General features: G+C 57.9%; 1 protein-coding gene across 9 annotated transcripts in view; it reads left to right on the top strand.

Moving 5' to 3' along the window:
* The window catches only part of RERE (arginine-glutamic acid dipeptide repeats), a 410,456-nt gene extending 393,388 nt beyond the window's left edge, over window positions 1–17,068 (top strand). For all 9 annotated transcript variants that reach the window (XM_057695312.1, XM_057695296.1, XM_057695303.1 and 6 more), the window contains 11 exons: window positions 5,687–5,849; window positions 6,768–6,860; window positions 7,378–7,577; window positions 8,371–8,532; window positions 8,894–9,007; window positions 9,276–10,600; window positions 10,698–10,920; window positions 11,136–11,856; window positions 13,353–13,499; window positions 13,905–14,085; window positions 14,364–17,068. In XM_057695312.1, the coding sequence (XP_057551295.1) occupies window positions 5,687–5,849; window positions 6,768–6,860; window positions 7,378–7,577; window positions 8,371–8,532; window positions 8,894–9,007; window positions 9,276–10,600; window positions 10,698–10,920; window positions 11,136–11,856; window positions 13,353–13,499; window positions 13,905–14,085; window positions 14,364–14,397 (3,363 nt within the window). In that variant the 3' untranslated portion in view covers window positions 14,398–17,068. The remainder of the gene's footprint in view (window positions 1–5,686; window positions 5,850–6,767; window positions 6,861–7,377; window positions 7,578–8,370; window positions 8,533–8,893; window positions 9,008–9,275; window positions 10,601–10,697; window positions 10,921–11,135; window positions 11,857–13,352; window positions 13,500–13,904; window positions 14,086–14,363) is intronic.
* Window positions 17,069–19,169: the final 2,101 nt, after the last annotated feature.

The raw sequence follows: 19,169 nt of genomic DNA, 5'->3' as shown, positions 1-19,169 counted from the left end.
CCTCATCTTCCACCACGTTGGGGGGTTGAGACATCTGCGGGTGGTTGTAGCAGTAATAAATGTTATAATCGCAACTAATTGGACTCAATCTGGGTGTACCCTTAGGCTTCAATAATGGGATGAGAATAACTGACTGCCTTTTCTTGCCTCCACACCAGCCTCCCCGAAGGCCTGCATCTGGGGAGTTAGTGCTGGGCTGAGGAGAGAGAGGACCTGGAGGGGGGAGTTTGCTCTGTGACGGTCCTGGGGACAGATGTGCTGGCTGAGAACAGACCTTTGGTACTTGAAGTGCCTACAGTGCGTTCCTCTTCAGCAGTCTGTTCTATGCTTCTGTCTCCCCAGGGTCCCTTACAGAGAAGGCACGTAGCTCACCTTACTTTAAAGAAAGAAAACATCTTTTAATTGTGCAGGACAGGTTACAGGTTCTCCTCCCTTAGCATTGCAATGCATGAGAGAAATTAAAGAGCAGCTGTGTGCGTGGGCAGTGTTTCTGCTTACCAGATGCCTGCAGGTAAACTGACCTGCTTGAAGACAGGAAGGGGACCTGGTCAGGTTGTCTCCTGCAGCAAGGCTGCCGGCTCCCACCTCCAGGCCCCTCCCCTCAACACGTGTTCGTGCACATAGAGTGGGGCCGCCCACTCGGACCCTGGAATGGGTCTCCAGCCTCGTTTACCCAAGGTAAAGCAGAACTTCCCTAAATGGGTTTATACCTGAAAAGCTGCCTGTAAGAGGTGAGCTGGCGGGACTGAGCCGCCCCTGCCCTGGCATTTTCTGTTGAGTGAACGTGATGGACGCGCAGCTGACGTGGGGTGGCCCACAGAAGTAGACCCGTTCCTCCTCATGATTCCAGGTGGTCCAAGCCTGGGAAGCTGTGGGATTACAGGAGCGCCTGTGACTGAGCCTTGGTCACCCTGACTCCTCTGTGTCTTGTTTTCTTTCTCGCCTCCCGGGCCCCAAACCCACCCAGACAGAGCACTGCCCTGAGAGCTTATTTCTTCCCTTCTCGTTGTTCTGAGCCTGGCACTCCCCACCCCGTTTTTCTTGTGGTGGAAAATCGGAGAAACCTCACGTGGCCAGTTCTTCAACCCCAAGAGAAGACCTGCTGTGTGGAGAGCCTGCCTCGGGGAGGGAGCTGGTCCTAGGTCCAGGAGCAGATCTCTCACAGCCGATGGCTTTTTGCATATGACCTGTAGAGTAATCCACCCCACCCCCCACACCCACAGAAAAGGCAGAGGAGTTGGAGAGGGCACGGGAATCTGCTAAATATAGACCAGTGGATGTGAGCACTTCTCTTGCAAGAGCTGCAGCCATAACAGAGTCATCAGAGGTGACCTCAGCCCCTTCCTTTGCTTCTTTGCCCAGGCACTAAACCAGTTTAGTTCCTTGAGCCTGTGCAGCTCTGACGCGAGATGTGAGGCGTGTTGACGGTGAGGCCTTGTTGTGAGACGAGGTGAGAGCACTGGGGACAAAATGATCATTATAGGCCATTCATGTCGACAACATTTATGCCTCTGTGTTTGCTTGCAAGCACAAGCAGGAGCTAATTTGCAAGGCTGCCTTTGTGGAGCTGCCTTTTGATCAATGATCGCCTGTGTTAATGTTTCAGTAAGCTATTGATTTCTGCAACAGCTTTTGTTCCCTGAATTTATGTGCTGTGGGTCTCCGCAGCACACGCTATGCATGTTTGATTAAAGTTCAATTGACTTCATTCCTGGTGAGGCCTCGAGCTGCTTCACTCCCTATTTGTAGAACCAAAGCTTTCCCCAGCATATTCTTTTGTTTGTGCTCAAGACCTAGCCACCCATGCAGTCACCAATATGCTGTTTCTAATCCTCCTAGATTTGCTCCATTCCAATGTTTAATCCCTTCCTAGACATTACGGTGGTTGAGAGGCAGCGAATAAAACCTGGTCTGGATTTTTTTTTTTTTTTTAAGTCAACTCACTGATGTATATAACTGGTGTACATACCATGTAGATCATAAAGATGCACCCACTTAAAGCACACACGTTCAGTGAGTTTTGACAGCTGTATACATCCACGTAACACCAGAATTTATAGAAGTCCCATCACCCCGAGAGAGCTCCTCAGATCCTTTGTAGGCGGTTGCCCCCCTCAGCTCCACACTCCAGACAGCCACTCTTATACTCCCCGTGACTCTGTAGAGTGGCGCCATACAACATGTGTGCACCTTTGTGTTTGGCCCTTTCGTCCAACACGACATCTCTGAGATGCGTCTGTTGGTTGCGCGTGTCAGTAAGTAGTTTGCCCCTTTTTACTGCCGAGTAGTATTTGTGTGAGTAGGTGTTCCATCATAGGTTTGTCCCTTCTCCCATTGAGGGGCTATCTGGATTGGTCCCAGTTTTTGTCTGTGAAGAGTACAGTTTGTATGAACACTTGTGTAAAAGTCTTTGTGTGCACATATATTTGTTTATTTAATTGGCTGTGTTGGGTCTTCGTTGCTGCACACAGGCTTTCTCTAGTTGCGGTGAGTGGGGGCTACTTTTCATTGTGGCGCGCAGGCTTCTCATTGCGATGGCCTCTCTTGTGGCGGAGCACGGGCTCTAGGCGCGTGGGTTTCAGTAGTTGTGGCACACGGGCTCTAGAGCGCAGGCTCAATGGTTGTGACGCACAGGCTTAGCTGCTCCGCAGCATGTGGTATCTTCCTGGGGTAGGGATCAAATCCGTGTCCCCTGCATTGGCAGGCGGATTCTTACCCACTGTGCCACCTAGGAAGTCCCTGCACATATGTTTTTATTCCTTTCGTGTAAACACCTAGGAATGGAATCAATTGCTAGGTCGTATGGTACACGCTTGGCTTTCTAAGAACTGCCAGTTTTAGAGTGGTGTGACCATTTTACATTTCCACCAGCAGTGTGACATTTCTTGTCACTCCCCTATCTTCCCGAATCTTAAAATTTACATTCTTTCATTTTAACATCAACAATCCTTCAGGCGTGGTCATTTTGACCCTTGTTACTCAGATGACGGAATCTGTTCTGGGCTCCTTGTTTAAAAAGCTGTTACTTAAGGTTGACAAAAAGTTGATATTTATCAGGTGTGTGTGTGTGTGTGTGTGTGTGTGTGTGTGTGTGTGTGTGTGTGTGTGTGTGTGTGTGTGTGTTTGTGTGTGTGTGTGTGTGTGTGTGTGTGTGTGTGTGTGTGTGTGTGTGTGTGTGTGTCTCCGTCCGTCCGTCCTGATCTTTCTCACGTACTGAAGGAGGACACGGTGTGGGAGTAAAGATTTAAATTGTGAACCTGGGCTTTTCTTGAGTCTTTTTTCTGTCTGGCGTCTGATGCCGGGCCTGACCTCTGGCTTCCCCTATTTGAATCTGCAAGTTACACCATCTTTCAATACCATGTGAAACTCTTTCAGAACATTCACATTTGAGAAGTATAAATGATTCCTTGTAACTGTGTGAGTCAGTGGGGCACATGGACCAGGGCTGTGCAGAAACGTCGGGGCAGCTCTTACTCACAGCCTTCACGTCAGACCGAGGTGTGACAGAGACCCTGGTGGTCGTGCCTCCCCTCCAGCTTTCTCTCCCATCTTTCTTTCCTTCCACCTCCTGCAGCTTCACCTTTCCCCACATCCCAGACCTCTGTCACCCTTGGCCCCTAAAACAGCTTCAGCTAAAGGAGGAGGTGGGAGGAATCACTTTGGGTTTTCTCCTTTTTTCCAGCCCTGGGATCAGGGCTGTGATTTACTGCACCAGCTGCCCTTTTGAACGGATGAAGCATGCCACTTGGACACAGTGTTTGAAGGCTGACAATGGCCTGCCTTGGCTTCTGTGTTTTCTCATAGGACAACCAGAGCCAGGTCACTTTCATGTCAGCACAGGTCTCTTAATCCCCTAGTGAATTCTTGTGTCTGTGTCCTCCAGCCAGCCAACAGCAGAAGATCAGTATCAATAAATGACTTTCCAAGTCAGGAAGGCAGGAAGTAGAGAGTCAGGAGCTGCGCTTGCTCTCCGGTCGTGACCCCAGGGGCTCGGGATGCTGCACGCACCCGGGGACCGTCTGCAAACAAGGCGGCGGTCCAAGGGCAGCCCCTGCGTTTTCCCTTCCTGCTCCCATGCTGTCTCCTGGAACTGAGAAGGGGGTGGGACGCGACCTTGGTGGCTGGCTCCTGGCCTCCTTGGCCTGGGGTCATGCTTCATCTCTTACACACTGGCAGTCACTAGCATTTTGTTCCGTGGTGCTTGGAAAGACTGAAGCCCAGCCGCAGCTCCAAGGGATGCAGGCTGTAGGCTGGTGGGAGCCAGGCAGCAGTGCTTGAGTCACAGGTCCTTTAAGGATCTGACGACAGCTGTGGTTCTTTCTACGTCTTGGAAAGTGCAGACAAAGAATCCAGCTCTCAGTAATGAGCGCTCAGCACACGTGTCACCTGAAATGGCTTCCGCAAGGCCCCACCTCGAGTCCGCCTGCTCCTCTGCCAGCTTACTTGCCCCTGGGCTCCCCGGCCCTTCCTTCTGGGGGTGTTCTCAGTGAAACCTCGTCTGACTGGACGCTCCGTTAGTCACAGGAGTTCGCTGCTTGGTACCTTCGCTTCGTCTCGTTCCATCTCCTCAACGCTGGTCTTTGTAGCTGGACCTCAGGGCACTGGAGGACAGAACCTTTGGTTCTCTTCTTTGGCTCCTGCATTCACAAGGCAGAGCGCCTGCCATGGGGCAGAGTGGGCTCTGGCCAAGTAGCTCCCACCCTCAGATGCAGGCCACCCCCCCCCAACCCGAGCCAAGGGAGACATCCCAAGGTACAGTCTGTCAGTTTAACTGACTTGGTACGGAACTGATTCAGTAGGGAAGATCAGGCTTTCTCGCTGTGTTAACTGTTTCTTAAATATTCTAAGTAGAGATGCTTTATCTTGGGGTGTTTGTGTTGAGAAATCGGTCTTTTGTCAGCCAGGGTTAGTGGAACACGTCATGTGGCCCTCTGCCGCCACCCCCCCACCCCCAGCGTGTGTGCGTGTGCGTGTGTGTGTGTGTGTGTATACACGTGCAGTGTGCCCGTTGAGCCCCTTGGGGCTGAGAATGCCAGAAGTACCCTTTCTTTTTAAAGTTGCACTTGGACTCATGTCTACTTGCCTCCCTTTCTTTTGGGCCACCCATGAGAGGAGGGGCTCCTTTGGCCTTAAGCACTGACCTGCTGACATGTCCTTTCAGGCGAGTCTGGGGTGGGCTGGGGCGGAGGCTGTGGAGTGGTTTTCCTGGGTTTGGGGTCTGTTCCTCCCGACCTTCTTCCTGGCCCCTGTGCCTGCCACCTCGGTTGTTTGCTTTGGTTGTTTCTGGAATGGCCTAACTGGCTGGGCGTTTCCCTGTCACCCCTCTGTGGACTCATTAGAGTGCTGTGTACGCACATGCACAGACCACGGGAGGGTAGGGGTCTTCCTGTCTGTTGATGGTTTATTGGTGCACCTCCAGTGCTTAGAACGGCGGTAGCGGCTGCACATCCTGGGCGCCCAGCAGATACCTGTTGAGTGGATGAGTGTTCCTGATGTGCGGAGGTTACACTCCACAGGGCTGGCGGGACAGGCCCCCCCGGCCCAGCTCATGGGCAGCTCCGCAGGTGTGTCTTGAGTGAGCCCAGGCCTCTAGGACAGCTGTCGTAAAGCCAGCCTCTGCTCCCAGCGCGAGGGGCTGTGCTGGGGCGGGGGCGCCACCCTCACAGCCAGCCCTTCTTTCTTGCAGGGAGAACTGATCACCTTTTATTACTACTGGAAGAAAACCCCTGAAGCGGCCAGCTCCCGGGCGCACCGCAGGCACCGCAGGCAGGCTGTGTTCAGGAGGATTAAGACCCGCACTGCGTCCACGCCCGTCAACACGCCCTCCAGACCCCCGTCCAGTGAATTCTGTAAGTGGGGGCTTTGCACACGCGGCCACATGCTCACGTGTCCCAGCTCTGGGTGGGCCTGCTCTCACAGGCGTCCTAAGCATAACGTGTGTGTGTGTGTGTGTGTGTGTGTGTCCTAAGCATAACGTGTGTGTGTGTTGTGTGAAGCCTGACTTAAATGTCTCACTGACTTGAGGGATTCGGTAAGGAGAGTTTTACACACTATATGTACATTTAGATTTTTCTAAAACTCAACATCATAATTTTTTATAAAAAGGTAGGTCTTGGCCTTAGCCTGAGGCATTTGATGACTTCAGAGGATGTTTTCCCTTGGCAGACGAAGCACTGCACTTGGTCAGAATACAGTCAGATTTACATTGTCTTCTTTTTTCTCCTACTTTACTGAGATCCTCCTCTTGGTCCCATGTGACTTGCTATTTGATATGACTGTGAAGCCCACACCTTCTTAACCTTGAGATCTAGAGTAGTGGCTTATGGTTCTGCCCTGGCCCAGGGCACCAGGCTCAGAGTCGCTTATGTTGCTCATGCAAACAGGAGATAATCCAGGAGGGCTGGAGGGGCTCAGACTTGATGAGAGGAATTCCTCAGGATGGTAGGGAGGGCATCCCTGGTGCACGTCGCCCCGCCCACATCCACCGGTTGTGGGCATCAGTGCCAGCTGCCCCAGAGGCGTGACAGCAGACCCCCGGAGTGGCAGGGCAGACCCTTGGGTACCACCCCTCGCACATGATCTTCGTTCCAGGGACTGGCCCTGAGAAATTCAGAGGGGTCCATTGTGAACTCTGCTCTACCCGGCCTGCTGGGCCACTCTCGCCGTTGGCTCAGAGGTGGCAGGTGGTCCCAGTCTTGGCCGAGCACTGTGGTGATGGTGTGTGTGTTGTCCCCCTCCACCCCCCGTTGTGTGCCCGTCATGCCCAGTGGACCTGAGTTCAGCCAGTGAGGATGACTTCGACAGTGAGGACAGCGAGCAGGAGCTGAAGGGGTACGCCTGCCGCCACTGCTTCACCACCAGTAAGTGGGGCTCCGTGGACAGCGGGGGCCCTCGCTGGAGCAGCCAGGCTTGGGCACTTCCGGGTTCTGGATGTTTGGGGAATTGAACTGGAGACCTGTCAGCACAGTCATTGACTTGACATTTGCACTGTCTTTAGGGTTACTTAGAAAGTTGAAGATCTTTGTTTTACTTGACTCTCCTGTTAGCATTCAGGATGGAGTGCTGACCAGTGGTAGGACACACTTGCTCAAGGTCGGGGCCTGTGCTTCCTGGGAGCCTGCTGCCAGCTCTTCCTGGGTCTCCTGAGATGAGGCCAAGGTGGTGGGTAGTCCTGAAGTCCTCTCCCTTCAGGGAGAGAGCAGGGCGACACTAGCACCTGAGCTGCTTAAGTGACAGGTGTCTGTCCAAGCCCAGTGCTGCCTGGTTCTCATGGCACCAGGGTCGGCCGAGCCCGTAGAAGGGCCTCCCTGCTTGGATGTCTGTCCCCAAGGACACTGGTTTTTGAGGTCAGCACCCCACCCCTCTCTCCTCACGCAGCCTCCAAAGACTGGCACCACGGGGGCCGGGAGAACATTCTGCTCTGTACAGACTGCCGCATCCACTTCAAGAAATACGGCGAGCTCCCCCCCATCGAGAAGCCCGTGGACCCCCCACCATTTATGTTCAAACCTGTCAAAGAGGAAGACGATGGGCTCAGTGGGAAACATAGCATGAGGACACGGCGGAGTCGTGGCTCGGTGAGTCCTGCGGCCAGGCAGCCAGCCCGCCTCTCCTGGTTCCTAGCAGGCTGGGGGCTTGTACCCATCAGGAGGAGGATGGGAAGGGTTTCGTTTTAGGTGGAGAAACAGACCTCTGAAGGAGAAATGATGAAGGCATTAGCTTTGCCTGTGGGCTGGGAAGAGCCCTCAGTTCTCTCCTTCCCTTGCATCCTCCTTGGGGAGCTGGTGGGCCCATGTGAGTTGCTGACCGCGTCTCTCCGAGCCCCTGTGGCTTTGCAGACATGTGCCGTGGGCCTGGTGCTTTCAGGGGCTGAGCTGCCTCATTTAACAGCTCGTCTGTTTGGGTCACTTCCCATCCTATGGAAGAAGTCAGCAAGTGTGTGTGTGTTTGGATCTAGTGGGGGGAGTGGGCAGGTACACGGCGGAAGCAACAGGGGTGAGGTGACGTTAGGTGTAACTGTCCCTCGGGGGAACTCGCAGAGCAGGTGCCCTCCCGACTCTGCCCTCAGACAGTCTTGCTCGCCTCCAGCTCATGCCGTTCAGGACCATCCCTGGAGAGGAGTGCTTCAGCTTTAAGCTGAGAATTGCTCTCTTTTTCACGTAAACCCACTCGTTCACCCCTCCTTCCTTTGCTCCATGCTGACCCCCGTGCAGCAGGGGACAGCCAGGAGGGCCTGTGGTTTGTGGGGGGCTGGGATTTGCCACAAGGCCGTGGGTGGGCCTGTTCTGGAGGCTCCGCATGGGAGCTGGGCTCAGGTGGCCCGCAGGGGGACTGGGGTCCAGTCTCACCAGCCTCCGATTGGGTGGGCAGATGTCTACACTGCGCAGTGGTCGGAAGAAGCAGCCAGCCAGCCCTGATGGTCGCGCCTCGCCCATCAACGAGGACATCCGCTCCAGCGGCCGGAACTCCCCCAGCGCCGCCAGCACCTCCAGCAACGACAGCAAAGCAGAGACGGTGAAGAAGTCGGCCAAGGTGAGGCGCTGGGGTGGGTTGGGGGGAGCTGGAGTCGTTGCTCAGCTGCCCCGTGTCCCTCAGTCATTTCGTGGAGACTCCCAGGCACCAGCAGTGCCTCTGCCTGGGGCTGCAGATGGGGACCTGGAGAAGGGGCTCCACGCGGCTCCCAGCACGGACATTTGGGGCCACTTCTGCCTTCAGTTTCCCATCCCCAGATACTTGTTCCTTCCTGGCCCCACTGGGCCTTTCCAGAGCTTTCTTGTTTGTGGGGTGGAGCGTGGCGTGCGGGGACCAGGTGTCAGCAAGCAGTTGTCACTCCCCCGAGGCTGCCGGGCCATCCTCCCTGGCCTGAGGCTTCTCATGGGCTTTCTTGCCACAGAAGGTGAAGGAGGAAGCCTCGTCCCCTCTTAAGAGCACCAAGCGGCAGCGGGAAAAGGTGGCCTCTGATACGGATGAGGCCGACAGGACCAGCTCCAAGAAGACGAAAACCCAGGTGAGGTTTGTGGCTGAGCCCCGTGGACCACAGCCGGCAGTTCATATCCCTTGAGACGCCCCAGGCAGGATTCTCCCTGGGCAGGGGCAGTGGCCGTGTCCTTTTCCCCTGGGTGGGGGAGGGGTGTTGCCTAGAGAGCCGCCGGGCCAGGGCAGGACCTGTGGTCTGGGAGCCACGCTTGCTGCCCCATCTGCCCAACCTCACTGTGTGGCAGGGCAGAGGGTGCCCAGCCCCCCTAGAGCTTCCATCCTCCCTGCTCTGGCCCTAGGAGATCAGCCGGCCCAACTCGCCATCCGAAGGCGAGGGAGAGAGCTCGGACAGCCGCAGCGTCAACGATGAGGGCAGCAGCGACCCCAAAGACATCGACCAGGACAATCGCAGCACGTCCCCCAGCATCCCCAGCCCCCAGGACAACGAGAGTGACTCAGACTCCTCGGCCCAGCAGCAGGTGCTGCAGGCCCAGCCCCCTGCCTTGCAGGCTTCCAGTGGGGCCCCTGCAGCTCCCTCCTCGGCTCCCCCGGGGACCACCCAGCTTCCCACACCGGGGCCCGCGCCCACCGCCGCTGCCCCACCACAGGGCTCCCCCTCGGCCTCCCAGCCCCCCATCCAGCCGCAGGCCCCCTCGGCTCCTGCCCCCCACACCCACATCCAGCAGACGCCTGCCCTCCACCCGCAGCGGCTGCCCTCTCCACACCCCCCGCTGCAGCCTCTGACCGGGCCAGCCAGCCAGACCCCCGGCCCACCTCATGCCCAGCCGCCCCTGCACAGTCAGGGCCCGCCCGGGCCTCACGGCCTCCAGGCCGGGCCCCTGCTGCAGCACCCAGGCCCCCCGCAGCCCTTTGGTCTCCCTCCCCAGGTCTCCCAGGCGGCAGCCCACCCTCACGCCTCCCTGCAGCCCCCTGCCTCTCAGTCAGCGTTGCAGACCCAGCAGCCCCCTCGGGAGCAGCCGCTGCCCCCAGCGCCCTTGGCCATGCCGCACATCAAGCCCCCACCCACCACGCCCATCCCCCAGCTGCCGGCACCCCAGGCCCACAAGCACCCACCTCACCTCTCGGGGCCCTCGCCCTTCTCCATGAATGCCAACCTCCCTCCCCCTCCAGCCCTGAAGCCCCTGAGCTCCCTGTCCACACACCACCCGCCCTCAGCCCACCCCCCTCCCCTGCAGCTCATGCCCCAGAGCCAGCCTCTGCCCTCCTCCCCCGCCCAGCCCCCCGTGCTGACCCAGAGCCAGAGCCTGCCCCCGGCCACTGCCTCCCACCCTCCCGCGGGCCTCCACCAGGTGCCCCCCCAGCCCCCATTTGCTCAACACCCCTTTGTCCCGGGGGGCCCTCCTCCCATCACCCCTCCAACCTGCCCCTCCACCTCCACCCCTCCGGCGGGACCCGGCCCCTCGGCCCAGCCGCCCTGCTCTGCTGCTGTGTCTGCGGGAGGCAGCATAGCTGGGGGGGCAGCCTGCCCACTCCCCACGGTCCAGATCAAGGAAGAGGCTCTGGACGACACGGAGGAGCCCGAGAGCCCCCCTCCCCCGCCTCGGAGCCCGTCCCCCGAGCCCACGGTGGTGGACACCCCCAGCCACGCCAGCCAGTCCGCCAGGTACGGGTCCCCGGGAATCTGGACACATCTGGGGCGGGGACGGCTGGGCAGCTGTGGCCCCGGCAGGGACCCCAGCAAGACACGGGGCCGTTTTTAGGTTCTACAAGCATCTGGACCGGGGTTACAACTCGTGTGCGCGGACAGACCTGTACTTCATGCCTCTGGCGGGATCCAAACTGGCCAAGAAGAGGGAGGAGGCCATCGAGAAGGCCAAGCGGGAGGCCGAACAGAAGGCGCGAGAGGAGCGTGAGCGGGAGAAGGAGAAGGAGAAGGAGCGGGAACGCGAGCGCGAGCGCGAGCGGGAGGCGGAGCGCGCCGCCGTGAGTCTGGCGGGAGGCCTGCTCCGGGGCTCCCGAGGGCGGGTCCCCACCGGGGGGCGCCACCCCTTGCTTTCCGCCAGCACCCACCGTGTTGGCTCTGTGTCCTGGACACGCGGGCCGGGCTGGGCCGCGGTTCCCCCGTCACAACAGGGTCTGGATCGCGGCTGGGGTGGGGCGGGGGGCGCCCACCCCTCACGGCCTCGTTCCTTTTGCAGAAGGCGTCCAGCTCGGCGCACGAAGGCCGCCTCAGCGACCCCCAGCTGGGGGGTCCCGGCCACATGCGGACGTCCTTCGAGCCCCCGCCCACCACCATCGCGGCCGTGCCCCCGTACATCGGGCCGGACACACCGGCCCTCCGGACTCTGAGCGAGTACGCCCGGCCCCACGTCATGTCGCCCACCAACCGCAACCACCCCTTCTACGTGCCCCTCAACCCCACCGACCCGCTGCTGGCCTACCACATGCCCGGCCTCTACAACGTGGACCCCACCATCCGCGAGCGGGAGCTCCGCGAGCGTGAGATTCGCGAGCGCGAGATACGGGAGCGCGAGCTGCGGGAGCGAATGAAGCCGGGCTTCGAGGTGAAGCCCCCGGAGCTGGATCCCCTGCACCCGGCCGCCAACCCCATGGAGCGCTTCGCACGGCACGGCGCCCTCACCATCCCCCCCGCCGCCGGCCCCCACCCTTTCGCGTCTTTCCACCCCGGCCTGAACCCCTTGGAGAGGGAGAGACTGGCCCTAGCTGGCCCCCAGCTGCGGCCCGAAATGAGCTACCCGGACAGACTGGCGGCCGAGCGCATCCACGCGGAGCGCATGGCCTCGCTGACCAGCGACCCCCTAGCGCGGCTGCAGATGTTCAACGTGACCCCGCACCACCACCAGCACTCCCACATCCACTCGCACCTCCACCTCCACCAGCAGGACCCCCTCCACCAAGGTGGGCACCCCTCCTGGGCTCTCCAAGGGCTGCAGGTCAGACTCTGGTGCGGTGCAGGTGCGGGCCTCGGACAGGGCCGCTGTCTCGGGGCACAGATTGCCAGCTCCCGGCAGGTGTTGGGATACCCGGTGTCCACCCAGGGCACCTTTGTCTCTGCTCCGCCCCTCGGCTCTCCAGAGCCGCGAGTCCCCAGAAAGCCAAGTCACCCTGGGACCTAATGCTCCCGGCCTCATGATAAAGCTTCAGTTCCTGTCCCTGTCCCTGTGGTGGGCCAGGGAGCGGCCTGTGCTCGCTGGGACAGGTCGAGGGCAGGAGGCAGGGCCCCCAGGAAGAATGTGGTGGTCATCGAGTGAAAACTTGTCTGTTTCCCCTCGGGGAGCGGGGCTTGGGCTTCTGCTGGCTTTGAGCTGACTTACCTGGCCAGGGCCACCCAATCCTGTCCAGTCCGGGAGCAAGAGCTCCTGAAGGCCTACTGACCAGCCGGCTGGAGGTACAGGCTGGCCTGAGTCCAAGACAGGCCCAACTGGAGCCCCACTTCCTGGGTGGTTCTGCAGACCAGCTGGACAGGGTCGGGGGGACAGGGCCTGCTGAGGGGGCCCCAGGCAGGTGCCTGTGCTGGGAGCAGGACGATGGACAGAGTGGGCCCCAAAGGAAGGGAGGGCAGTCCCTGGTTTCCTACCTGTGGTCCCAGCATCTGGTACCTCCATGCCACCTGGTCTGGGCCTGTTGAGCCTTGTGTGGTCAGCAGGTGTGCTGTGGTCCCGCCGGCTTCGTTCACGCCACACGCGTTTGCTTGTTGTGCCAGGCACAGCTGTGGATGCCGGCAGCATCCCGGCCACATTTCCCTCCCAAATCTGGGGGCCAGTGGATACACGTGTCTCAGCTGGTGGAGAGCGGTTGGTGTTCTGGAGGGAAACCAAGCCAGACCCGCACCCCCGCCCCGCTGAGGTCGTGAGCACAGAGGGCCAGGGAGGGTTGACTCCAGGGAGCAAGGGCAGAGGACGTCTGGGGGCTGCTGAGGGGTCTGCTGCCAGCTGAGAGTGGAGCTTGGTGCACCCCCGTCCAGCAGTGCCCCCTCTGCTGGCCTCCTTTGGGTCCTATGGGTGAAGGACCAGGGAGGCCATCCTGGGGAAGGTGCTAGTCCAGCTGCAGCCTGGAAGAGGGACACTGGCTGGGGCAGGGCTGGAGCGACCGTGTGGTTCCTGTGGACCTTGAGGCACAGGGGGCCTGGGCCAGTAGGCCAGGGGAGACTCTGCCTGTGGGGGGGAGGAATAAGCGTCAGCTCTCCGCTTTGTCACTTCCTGGAGGTCCACTGCAGGTGCGGGGCGGCGGGGGAAGGGCAGTGGCCACTTTGGGTCAGGGTTGTTGGTGGCCCTGGTGACCAGACGCCACCGTGGAGAGGAAGAAGTCCCTGGGAACTACCACCGAGGAGGGCAAACAGCGGGAGGCCCCTGAGCCCTGCGCTGCCTGCATCTGCACTTCTGCCCCATTTCCAGGTTCCGCAGGCCCCGTTCACCCGCTGGTCGACCCCCTGACCGCTGGCCCTCACCTGGCTCGCTTCCCCTACCCCCCTGGCACCCTCCCCAACCCTCTGCTTGGACAGCCCCCCCACGAGCACGAGATGCTTCGTCATCCAGTGTTTGGTAAGCAACGCACCCGGGGAAGGAGGGGTCCGGGGGAGAGCGGGTGGGCGGTCATTCACTTGTCGGGTGTTAAGCACACAGCGCGGGGTGTTGGGTATCTGGGAACAAAACAGGGGGACCCCTGCCCCCAGGGAGCTGGGCGTGAGAAGTGCAAATGCACAACAGGAGCCGGACGGTGGGGGGCCGTGACGGAATCGCAGAGGCGCCGAATTCACAAGAGGGCTGAGGGCAGGCCTCTGAGGACCAGTCAGTAGGCTGAGGAGGGGGGCCCCAAGGGCGGGGTGCAGGGGCGGCACTTCTCTCTCCCCAGGGGTGGGGGTGGGGAGGGGCTCTGCTCTGAGGGTCCCCGCTGAGGAGTCTTGCCGGCTCTTGTGACAGCCACCTCCTGGCCCTTTCGTTTGGCAGGCACCCCCTACCCCCGAGACCTGCCTGGGGCCATCCCACCCCCCATGTCGGCGGCCCACCAGCTGCAGGCCATGCACGCCCAGTCGGCCGAGCTGCAGAGGCTGGCCATGGAGCAGCAGTGGCTGCATGGACACCCCCACATGCACGGCGGCCACCTCCCCAGTCAGGAAGATTATTACAGGTGAGGTGGGGAGGGGCTGGGAGGGAGGCGAGGCTCCCACCTCCCCAGTCCTGCAGGTCCCTGACCCCCGGCTGCACCCACACTGTTCCCCCCATATCGACATGTGTCAGACTCCTCCCCCTCCGCCTGCACGTGACCAGAGCCTGGCCTCGGGGGACTCCGAGGAGGGGAGAGTGGGGGGCGGGTGTCAGGGCGTGGAGGCTGCAGCTGCGGGCCTGCCAAGCCTGATACCTGTCACTTTCTCCTTTTTTTTTTTTTTTTTCTTTTTCTCTTTGCAGTCGACTGAAGAAAGAAGGTGACAAACAGTTATAAGTTATTTATTTGTTAACGCTGGCTGTGGAAACCCCAGTTCTTGGGGGGAGAAACAGGACTTTTTACGTACAATAGGAGCTGCAAAAGCAAAAAGAATATCTTCTAAAGATTTCTTTATATATTTAAAGCCCCACCACTGAAAGCGTATCAGCATACTAGTGTCCGTTTGTAGAGAGGATTCCTTGAGGCCGGTTTGGGTCTCCCTGCATGACAGCCCCAGAAACTTAGAGAGGCCTGGACTGGACTGAACACTCGGAAAACTCCCCTGCAGTCTTGGGGTTTGGCTTTAGTCTTCTTCTTTTCCTTCCTTAGTTTCTTCAGTAGGTGCTAGAATCCAGTTCACACCCTTCACTGTGCGTGCGGACACACTCAGCTGCGTGTGTTCCAGAACCCACAAGGTTTGCAGACAGGCAGCATATGAGTTTGGAATCCAAGAGCTATAATTTTTAAAAAATCTTTTATTTTAATACATTGTAGGAAATCTTCATAATTTGAGGAAGTTCTGCGCATGGCTTTTTACGTCTGTAAATAAATAATTTTAGAACAGCCTTTTTTTTCTTCCACAAACTACTATTCTGATCTATTTTTTCCAGCCATGTCACTAATTGTGAATTCCTACCAGCTATTGACAGAATACAGAGTTGATTTTTTAATAAAAAGTTATATATAATTATCCCTTTAATTAAAGGGAACAGATGGGCATCACTAGTTACAAACGGGCAAAAGCTTGGGACTGGGTTTGGGCGCAGCAGGGAGCAGCCAGGGGTTTGCAGGGACAATGTTACAAACCGTTTCTTTGTTTTGCTGCTTTGGTTTTCACGTCTGTCTGTTGCAGCTTGTGCTTTGCCAGCGGTGCAGACATCTGTAAGCTTGAACCTCTTCTTTCGCACCAGGAGAGCAAGAGTTAAACGTCCCCCATTCTGTCTCTGCGGGATTGAAAGCACATGTTTCTGTGTGTCTCATTGTAGATTTCCTTGTAGACTTCTGTGCACACACGTTTGATTGTTCTGGATGAACTGCCTTTTTTTAATACTTGGACAATTTCATAAAGATTCTAGAAAGTCAAGAAAACGATTCCCTACAAGTCACTCAGCACATATGCTTGCCAAAGGAATCTGTTAGAAATTGGCTTTTTCGTGTGTGTCGCCATTTGGATCTTCTCGTGGTGAGGCCAGGCCACCCTTGCCACAGCCCGCGGCTGCTTGGGAGCAAGGGAGGTCCTGGAGTTGGCCCGGTTGTGGGTGGCAGCCTGTGTGTTAACCCGGGAACAGGGATCCATGTAGGACCGGGAAATACTCGGTGTCCTGCTCTTCCTCCTGGAAGCAGGACAGGAGTCATGGCTGTGGACGTGGGGTGGGAGGCAGCTCTACCTAGGGGGCCCCTCCATAGGGAGCCCAGAGAGCCCGCCTCTGCTTTCTAGTTGCCCCATGATGCACTTTCTCCAGAGCAGAGGGGGGGAGGGGGGGCGTTCTGCACCTATTGATCACGCTTTCTGCTGGGACGTGACCTTTTCTGTTCCTCTTCTCTCACAATCTTGAGGGCTTTTTCTGCCGTGATGTGCAGTGGTCACATGCAAGAGTTTTCAGACAGCAAGCGTTCCCGCCTGGGGGTCAGTGGACATGGAGCACGTCCAGGAGCAGAGCTGCAGAGGGGGTGGGACGAGAGGCTCACGCTTTGACTCAGAAACCAGCAGGTATTAGCTCAGATTCAGGTTCTGGATTCAGACCTGTGTCAAGGGCATTGCCAGTGTCTATGAAAACCACATCCGGTTTTAGTTGGGACAGATAGAGGATTGTTTTGTCTGTTGAAAATGTTTGTAGGTTTTTTCTTTCGTTTTCTCTCATTCCATTTCCGCCTTAACTGTAGCTCCTTGCGGGGAGGCGAGCTCAGATGAACGCCGTCATCACCTGCGTTGGCCGCGTACATTTGTGTCCCCGGGGCGGGCTCACGCCCTGCGGGCTCCGCGCCTTGAGCCAGGCCCTTCCTGCTGGACTCGGGCCGCTCCTGCCGCTCCTGCTCCTGCACAGGTGCCCCCGCCTGCCCGCCCTTCCTTTCTTCCCTTTCGGTAGAACGTGATGCCTACCGTTCAGTTAAACCTTCTCCATCTCCTCTCTCTATCATCTGTTTTTCCAAAGAAGAGAGAGTATGAAGTACTTTGAAGTTGGTACTTGAAAACTGTCTGAAGGCGTTTTCTCATTAGGTTTTGGTTTTCTCCCCACGTCCCCAGGTGAAGCACTGAGATTCTTCCATTTAAAAACCCACAACCCAAAACCCTCACCCGGGTCAACTACAGGGTGTGTAGGAGGCCCCAGACCATCCCGGTGTCTTTGAAGCCCAACCCCTTGGTTTCCTTTTGGGTTTCCTCCCTTCGTTTGGAGTTGTTTTGCTTTTCCGTGTTTTATGTGTATCTTGTTCACTGTCGTTGGGTTGAGCTTCACTTCACTGCGGCAGCAGAGCGGAGTGTACATTCTGATTTGCTACGTTTATATATATCTTGAAGCTAAATGTATATATGAGTAGTTTGCCATGAGATAACACAGTGTAAACAGAGTAGACACCCAGAAATTGTGACTTCTGTGTTCTCTCCATTTGAGTATTTTGTAATTTTTTTGAAATATTTGTGGACATAAATAAAAACAAGCTACACTACAGCGGCTGCTGTTCTCCAGTGGACTGTGTCTCATCATTCCTGGGGCAGATGGGGCAGGGGTGCTGGCAGTTGTCCTGACCTGGGCCCCTAGGGTGGGTGGGGGGGGGCAGGGAGATGGACACTGCTTCCCTCCAAAACAGCTTCTTGAGAGCCCGTCTGTACCATCTGGGAAGAAGGGTCTCTGGTGGGTACACTGCTCTCAGAGGAGGCTTCAATCTGCTGAGGGGGGACAGTCGGGACCTGCGGTGGCTCCCCAGGCAGCAGAATGGAGTCAGGGTTGGGGAGGGTGGTGATGGCATTGGGACCAGAACACCATCTCCTCGCTCTGCTCCCTGCTCTTTATCCCACACTTGTGATTTGTGGACACCCTCCAAGGTGCATGGGCCAGTGGCTCTGTGAGGAGAGGTCTGAGCCACCAACCAGGACTGTGGCCTCCTGCTCCTGGCCGACCCTCCTGCCTTGTCCCCTCCGCGCCTCTCCCCGAGGCTGCCGCCGGGGCCCCACCCCACCTTCAGCAGCTGGAGGTGCCCTCCAGAGTGGGCATGCACCCAGGCCCCGTGGGCCCCATGGGGAATCTTACCCACTACGGTGCACAGGTGACCTGCAGGGTGTGCGTGTGACCACAGAGGGGCAGCAGTCGCCTAGGTGTGGTCCAGGGCATTTTCCCAACGCTTAAGGTCCTCGCTGGAGGTTTATACGCGCACCTTTTAACTTGGGGTCCAGCCGTGGTGATGGAGCACAAGCGGCCTGGGGCGCTTATTGTCAGTGAACTGCCCTCAGCCCAGGCAAGGCCACCTTGTGGTGAAGGCTTGGGGAACAGCACGTGTCAGCAGCACCTAATTTGGGGCGTGGGAGAGCTCTGCCAACCCGAGGGCCCAAGCGGCACGCACGTCAGTGGCCCTAGAGACAACTCTGTCCAAGGAGCCCTGCTGGGCGATTTGGGTGGTTGGGGAAATAAAGTGAGGGGCCTGCAGACGCGGTGAGAGGCACGTGTGACTGTCGTTCTGGGTCATAGGCGAGAGAAGGTGGGATGGGGCAGCTGGGGGTGTGCAGGGGTGAGTGGTGGAATCCAGGTGCCATCTTTGCTGTTATTGGAGTATAGTTGCTTCACAATGCTGTGTTAGTTTCTGCTGCACAGCAAAGTGAGTTAGCTGTATGTACACATACATCCCCTCGTTTTTGGATTTCCTTCCCATTCAGGTGACCCCAGAGCACTGAGTAGAGTTCCCTGTGCTGTGCTGCAGGTTCTCATTAGTTACCTGTGTTCCATGCAGTATCAGTAGTGTATAGGGCTGTCTCTTATCTAGACCGTGCTGTTAGTGAAGCTGAGGTTTTTCGTAGGTATAGATTTACAAAGTAGAAGTTTAAAGAAGGTTGAATGATAGGAATTATCTGTGAGTGGAGTCGTAGATTTATGCGGCGGGAAACCCCCCCCCCCCCGCATCAGAGCTGCACAGGTGGTAATAATTTGTCAGGCGTGGACACCTGTGGCTGTTGTCCCCACCCGGCTGGGCACCCCTCCTGAGGCAGAGGGCCTGCTGCAAGGGACAAACCTGCTGGATTCATGAGCCCGACAGGGAGGGTCTGCTGTCTCACAACTGTGCCCCTAGCCAGGGTCTCAGCTATGTTGCTGCCCAGACGAACCGGCCCCTCCTGCCCCTTGGCCTTGTGGGTGGACCCTCGGCTTGGGCACGGTGGCTCAGCACCCCTCTGGTTCCCTGCAGCGTGGACTGAGGAAGTGGCACTTGGCAGGACTGGGTGTGTGGCCACCACTTGGGTACAAGTCTGTGGTAGGTTCAGGTGAGCAGAGCACGTCACTTAGGCACCGTCTGGGTAAATCAAGGTCACTTACCTGCAGGGTGAGCACGCACAGCAGAGAGATCAGCAGTGACCTTCCACACAACGTCAGGGTCCACGGCTGCACGCACAGCTGTGCGATTGCGGGTGCAAACAGCTGCTGCGTGAGGGCCTGGGCCGTGTGCTTCTGCCCGGAGACACTTGGGGATCCCGCATCCAAGCCGGGAGCCCTTTGCCAACCGAAGGCCTTACAGTCCACGCTGTGCCCACACGGCGAGGCCCACGGCGATGGGAGGGCACCACCACAGACCCCTGATAGCACGCT

This window comes from Hippopotamus amphibius, chromosome 1 (genome assembly GCF_030028045.1).
Source record: "Hippopotamus amphibius kiboko isolate mHipAmp2 chromosome 1, mHipAmp2.hap2, whole genome shotgun sequence".
Lineage (NCBI taxonomy): Eukaryota > Metazoa > Chordata > Mammalia > Artiodactyla > Hippopotamidae > Hippopotamus > Hippopotamus amphibius.
This window is presented reverse-complemented; position numbering and strand designations above follow the sequence as displayed.